General features: G+C 40.9%; 1 protein-coding gene across 1 annotated transcript; it reads right to left on the bottom strand.

The window, feature by feature from the left end:
* ppia.S (peptidylprolyl isomerase A (cyclophilin A) S homeolog) lies at nt 1–7,066 on the bottom strand. Its single transcript, NM_001086791.1, is given in 5 exon segments — nt 1–367; nt 1,843–2,015; nt 2,215–2,303; nt 3,128–3,158; nt 6,917–7,066. Coding segments are annotated over 5 exon segments (495 nt in total). The 5' UTR covers nt 6,986–7,066; the 3' UTR covers nt 1–234.
* Nucleotides 7,067–7,280: the final 214 nt, after the last annotated feature.

The raw sequence follows: 7,280 nt of genomic DNA, 5'->3' as shown, positions 1-7,280 counted from the left end.
TACTGCGATAATCATTTTAATCTCATTTGACAATTTTTGGAATTTGTGGAAAATCTGGATGGAGTAAGAACTGGTGAAGCACCACAGAAAAATGCAGTTGTTTTAAATGCATGAAGATTTAAGTACTGAATGGGGTATTCTGAAGCTACCAGTTAATGTTGCAATGGAATGTTTTTGTTTTTTATATACTTTTTTTAAGACCAGAAGGAAAAAAATAAACTAAGGATGCTTCTTTTAAAGCTGACCACAGTTGGTAATAACTACTTTTTTGGAGGGTTTTCCAGACTGAGAACCTAGTCTGTCAAGATTTTCCACGATATCCATGCCTTCAACAACACGCCCAAACACAACATGCTTTCCATCGAGCCTGGGGAGAGAAGAAACAATAAGGCGTTCTGGTAAGACATCACCTCTGGTTTAAAATATACAAGTTAGCAACAAAACTACACAATAACCAATAGTAACATTTTTTAGAATAATATTTGCTTGCGTTCCACAGCTCAGAACTATAGCTGCCAGTTTACCAAATTTACAGCCAATAGACAGAGTTCAGTCTTCGTGATACAGACATTAGGAAAATTTGATTTTAAAATATTAATCTACGAAAAGTTACCTATAGGTGATTGTGTACAGATAAGCAGCTTTTGCAAGCAATTGTTATTTTAAGTTCCTAAACCCGACTGTCTCAAATTGTCAAGAGTTTCTAATGCTAATGGGACTACTGCACAAATATGGCAGCCCCCTCATAGAACAGGGTAGTAAGGAAGGTAATCTAAAAGCATCAGGCAGACACTCAAGGCAAAATTATAAATAGCAAAGCGCATTCAATACGATAGATATTAAAAAAAAAATTCTGGTGTCAGTATCTAAGAATATTCTGCCTGCCAACTTTAAAAATTAAGCATAGCAGTCTCATAGGATGTAGCAGGTAGTTTAAGGTGACACCAAGTTGTTTTTTTTTTTTTAAGCTTGAGCAAGGTTTTAGTTAAAGGATAAAAAATACTCCACCCCTAGAAGCATATAGCTGGAAGCAAACACTGGTCCTTATTAGCATTGCTAATGCTGTTGCCAGAGTTACCAAGCAAAGAAATGCTGTCCTGGAGGCTATATTTTCACTTTTTTTTCTGTTTATGATTAAAGAGATTGTCACAATTTATATGGTGGGGTTTTTATTTCTAAATTACACTGCAAATAATGCACTCTAATATGAAATGTCATTCCTGAACCTGCAAGTATTTTTTTTTACATCTCAGGTATTTTTGCTTGGTCATGTTTCTTTCAACAGGCTGTTTCTCCTACTGCATGTAACTGAATGTGTCTGTGGGACCTGGATTTTACTATTGAGTGCTGTTCTTATATCTACCATTGAGCTGTTATCTTATGTTAGGGAGCTGCTATCTGGTTACCATCCCATTGTTATTAGGCTGCTGGGGGAGGGAGGGGGTAATATTACTCCAACTTGAAGTAGAGCACAAATCAATGACTGGGGCACCTGTGAAATGGACAATATTTATAGCCCCATGTCAGATTTCAAAATTAAATATAAAAAAAGATCAGTTTGCCCTTTTGAGAAATGGATTTTAGTGTAGAATTCTGCTGGAGCAGCACTATTAACTATGGGATTTTTCCCATGACAGTAGCACTAAGTATGCTTCCCGACATCCACCATTGCCTCTGTGAGCAGAGAATTAAATACTTCTACATGATAAACCCTAGGTCAGGTGTTTCAAATTTTGGGTGCGCCATTTCTGTAGGTGTAAGTGCTCCCCCCCCCCATTGCATAGAAAGTTGGGAGATATTCTTTGTAGAAAAAGGTTAACTTAAGAGTTCACAGGATCTCACCAGGAGGTCTTAGCAGTGCAGATGAAGAACTGGGAGCCATTTGTGTTTGACCCAGCATTGGCCATAGAGAGGATTCCAGGGCCAGTGTGCTTCAGGGTGAAGTTCTCATCAGCAAACTTTTCTCCATAGATTGATTTTCCACCAGTTCCATTGTGGTTGGTGAAGTCACCTCCCTGAAATAGTAAATGTCATTATAGCACTACTTTTCATGGCTAGCAAGACCACTTCAGCAGACAAAAAACTACTTTTGAACTGATCTAACAATTCAGTAGTAGCTTGTAAAGTAGTATAAATGCAGTGTAAGCCATTACTTATGGTGCAGACTTAGAGCTTGATATTTGAAAGTGAAAAATGTTTATATGAAGGACTTACCTGGCACATAAAGGAAGGGATAATCCTGTGGAAGCCAGAGTTCTTGTAGCCATATCCCTTCTCATGTGTGCACAGAGCACGGAAGTTCTCTATCAAGAAACAATTAATATTTCACCAAGTTATCCCTTTGGAACACTATAAAAGTTAGGTGCAATAATATTTAAACTTTAACTACAACAAACAGTGTACTTAAAGGGGCCATTTATAAAACAGTGCAGCCTGCTAATACAAAATCACAACCACCCCACATAGGCTAACCACTTAAAAAAAAAAAAGGCAGAAGTCGTACCATTTATAAAAGGCAGTGACCAATCTGAACTTGTTCCCAATCTCATGTAAGGGAAGAGAATGAAGCCGGCACACAAGTTACTGGTATAAAGCATGGCTAGCAATAAAACTCACTGCTATTCAAAGGAATATGCTCCTGCATCTTCGGGGCACCACAGGTACCCACGGGAGGCTGTTGCTAGTTTCACTTTGGAGTAACCACTGCATGTAATCAGTGCAATTTTAAAGAAACAGTTCATTGTAAAAATAACTGGGTAAAGATAACATTGTCATACTTAGCCAAAAATGTAAATGTGTATAAAGGCTGGAGTGACTGGATGTGTAAAATAGCCAGAACATCACTTCCTGCTTTGCAGCTCTCTTGGTTTCCACTATTTATCTAGTTTATTTTTACACTGAACCGTTCCTTTAAAGCAAAAGATAATAATGTGAATAGCCAGTGTGGTGGCAGAGCTATAGCCTCCATTTGCCCAATATTGCTCAGAAGGGGTCCAAGTAAATTTGAACAAGCTGGATTTATGAAAACACTTTTATTACTGCCATGAGTTTGGCATTAACAAAAGCATCTTGTCAATAACAAAAAAAAATGAACCAAAATTGTGCAGCTATTTAAAGTAGAACTTACCAGCAGTCCTTGGAACCACATCACTCCTAAGCTGTAGAAGAAAAACAGATAAGGTTAAATGCAACTGATCACTGCAGATAACTAACTAATAATTTGAATTTTTGGCAAAGTGAAAAGCATATCTACTTCCTGCTAAAGGCTCAAAGACCATGTCAATGATCAAAAGTCTGGATGTTTAAAATTAAGGACATGCGCAAGTATTCTATTTTACAGTGGGGGCCCCTGGTACCCTCTAGTGGCTTTAAGTATATTGTTAAAGCATTAAACTACAATACTTCAATCAATATATACTTTAATTGCCATGATGGCAGCTGGACTAAAGCTGGCCATAGATTTAAAGACTTTTAAAAGATCCAATAGCTATGGTGAGACAACAATTCTCTCAAAATGATGTGTCCATCAACTAAAGAGACCATTTCAGGCAATGGACATGGTCCTTATAAGCAGCCAGTACTGTTCCTATAAAAGGTGCTAAAGTCATGGTTATCCCGTACAGGTCAGACGACATCTATAAAGCAACCTGCTAGTGGCTAGTTCTACATGTTTACCCCATCTTTGATCTGCACCCCCTCCAGTTGCCATTGCAGAGATACAAAAGTTACTGCTAAATGAAGCCATCTCCCCCGAGTCTAGCTACTAAAGGTAATGCTCATGTGGGTGAGTAGATAAAGCAATTGCTATACAGGTTAAGAGCAGAGACTGGAAAGGCTGCCTCTGGTCTGTCAGAGATGCCCAGATGCAGCACAATATACATCTGTCACTTGCTGGCTATTTATGAAGTGTTAATCCTATGCAGATGCCTTAGGATTTTATGAAAAACAAACAAATTAGACACTGCCAAGAGGCCAAGATGACTAAAGATGATTGGTTGTCACTATGTTGCATTGCTCAACAGCATAACACAAGCCTTAACCTGGCCACACAGTTAACTACCTAAACAAGACAGAACATGAAGACATAAGAGCAGCATGCTTGCCATTAGTCAGGGCACAGACTTTCTATTGCTTCAAATCCCTTCAGGAGCTTATGCCGTTAGTAATTGCCAATATTTGTAGCAGTATTAATATTTAACCATAAAGAGCACAGCCATGCCTGCCTATTAATGGTGCAAAAGCCATAAAAATTTAAGACCTTTCAACAGAACTACTTGGCCACTGAAACAAGATGATTCCAGGCTGGCTTGCACCATATACAGACTGGGCACCAACATGGGCCTTATGTATTGCCTTCTTGAAGGACAAAACTGCCAGCCCTAGAGTAGAAGCCACTTCCCAATGGGAGCCATTCGACTGCCAGCTAAATTACAGTTTAAAGTAATAGCGTCATGGGAAAAAAAATAGTTTCCAGCACTCTGCTCCAGCAGAATGCTGCAATGAAACTAATTTCTCAAGAGCAAACAGATGTTTTTATATTTAATTTTGAAATCTGACATGGGGCTAGACATTGTTTCCCAGCTGCCCCTGGTCATGTGACTGGGTCTGATTAACTTCAGTCACTCTTTACTGCAAGCTGGAGTGATATCAACCCCACCCTAAATCATAAAAGTCATGACAGAATCCCTTTAATGAGAATGCAGCACACTACTGGAAACTCTGCTGAAATGCTTTGTATAAGGTTTCCAAGATGCATCAACAGGGAGTCCTTTCCTTGCTTTGGCAGAGGACAGAATATGTGCCATGTTACAAGCCCGGCACACCAATGTTATGGGGAATACATGGCACAGACATGTAGTGAGGGCAATGCTCTTGGCAGGATTAGACCACCATGTGAAGCTAAAAAGACAGTTATCCAGGGGAAGGATAAACAAGACTGTAGAACACTGAAAATGCCTTATATGGCTTCCCCAATAAATAGTGGATTAACCCCTGTATGGAGCACAGCATGCATGCTGATTGGATAACCTGGGACAGCTAGCCATGCATGCAGCATATACTTGTGCTCTTCACTAGATAAAAGCCTTAGTTCTATACAATTCCCATATTTAACATTACGTATTACTTACAGGTGGGGTCCTGCAATGCTACAGATCAGCATGTCTGCACAATACCAAGGAAGAAATTAACCTTGTCTGCAATCTACTTATTTGCCTCTACGGAGCTACAGCTCCCGGGCTAAACATATTGTCAGTTTCTCAGCTGCCCCCAATCATATGAATTGTGCTCTGATAACCTTCAGTCACTTTACTGCAAGTTGGAGTGATATCACTCCCCCCCCCCCCGACAGCCTAAAGGTGGCCATAGACTCAGATAGTATAGTACAAAACAAATTTTTATATGATATTCAGTGCATGTATGGTGGGAAAAGAGCAGATATCGGCAGAAGACTTGAATATCGGTCAGCTCAATCGAAAAATTTGGATTGTGTTCCTTTGAAGGAGCCCAAACATGGTTAGTGCTAAATCATCAGATACAGGTAGAATTCTATTGTTTCTACCTGTATATCTGAGGATTCAGCTCTACATGTGTGTATTGAAAAGAACAATGTTTGTTGGAAAGATCTTTTCCAAGAAAGATGTATCATTACGTCTAGGGCCACCTTAACAGAACAATGGGAAAATATCCAAGTAGCAGCTCCCTGATACAAGACAACCGCTGCCTGGTAGATAAGAATACTCAATAGTAAAATCCAGGTCCCACTGCAGCACATTCAGTTACATTGAGTAGGAGAAACAGCAGCCTGTCAGCAGTTCCATCCTAAAGTGCTGACTTTTTGAAAGCACAAATGACCCAAGACAGATTGCCTACACACCAATTTTACAACTTAAAAAAAAAAAAACAGGTTCACGAATGAAATTTTATATTGTAGTGGTTTGCAGTGTAAACAGTAATGTAGAAATAAAAACTAAATCATAAAAATGGACAATCCCTTAAAAAGGAGCAGCTGCCCTTTGCCCATAAAGCCTTCAGGCACATCAGCAGGTGTCCATTGAATAGATAAAGCACATTTGCTCTTGGCTAAGACATGATTAAAGCGTTTAGAATGTGAAGCACCAGTAGAGTAAAGCCTTTCAGCATCAATGCAGGGCTGAGGCGGCTGATCTCCCAAGCAAGCAGACATTTTGCAAAGAAGAAGTCCTCACATTACTTGATTTCTTTCTAAGATGGATTCCTCCTCCCCCTCAGTAGAAGTGACACAGGAGGCGGGCCTGACAGGCAGCAAATAAAGGGTGTAGTACAGGAGACCTAGCAACAGACACCCACTTTGTGTTGTGATTACAGCAACAGTCACCCACACCAGCTGGAAGGCTACAACATCTGGATTAAAAAAAAAACAATTCCTTGCACTTGCAGAAAACATTTTTCTTCAGCTAAGGATGCTGGGAGCTGTAGTTCAGGCCTTTTGTGCAAACACTGGCCCATAAAAAGTATTCACAGGGCCACAACAATGTCATTGAGGGGTTGAACTGAACTACTGCTTGCACATTCCCTTCATATTAACCCTAAGGCAGCACAGAGAGGCGTCAGACAAAAGCCTAAGGTAGCACGTGATGAGAGCAGGGATAATGGCGTCACACTAGTAGGACGCCAAAGCTGCAGCACTGCGGATGAATGACGCCAAGCCTCCTGCAGCAAAGAGCGCAGCCCCCCTCAAGCGACGCCAGCGCGTTACAGATACAGTCACGTGAGCGGCCGCTTTAGTTAACCCCAAACACACACAAATACTAGGCATACACATGGCGTCTCTTCAAGGTAATAGCGGCATTTGCCACAACATTACTGTTTTAGATAAAGCCACAAAAGACGCCAAAGCCTCCATCCCATCCCCCCATCCCAATAAAAGCCTCATTACCTCCATGATTATACGGCCCATCGGGCATTCATTAGCGGCGATGTCGAAAAAGACCCTGGGCAAAGCCATAGTGCAGATCGAGAATAAACAATGCTTGCCGTAGGCGTTGCGTGCAGTTTTCTAATTCCCCTGAACTCTAAACAGCTCAAGAGAACCACCGAAAAGAGCTTAATAGCGGAAGCGGGGATGCTGTTATATGAGAAGTATGACCCCGCCTTCCATCGTTTCACGGAACGCGCCAATAGAACGGTCCCAATGCATTGATAGACAACCCGGTAGACCAATCATTGGCTGTGAGGGAGATATTAAGGCGTGGCGCCGATGCGCGGGAGTCCTGGGCGTGGCCTGTAGAGGTGCGGTGAGG

This window comes from Xenopus laevis, chromosome 3S (assembly GCF_017654675.1).
Source record: "Xenopus laevis strain J_2021 chromosome 3S, Xenopus_laevis_v10.1, whole genome shotgun sequence".
NCBI lineage: Eukaryota > Metazoa > Chordata > Amphibia > Anura > Pipidae > Xenopus > Xenopus laevis.
This window is presented reverse-complemented; position numbering and strand designations above follow the sequence as displayed.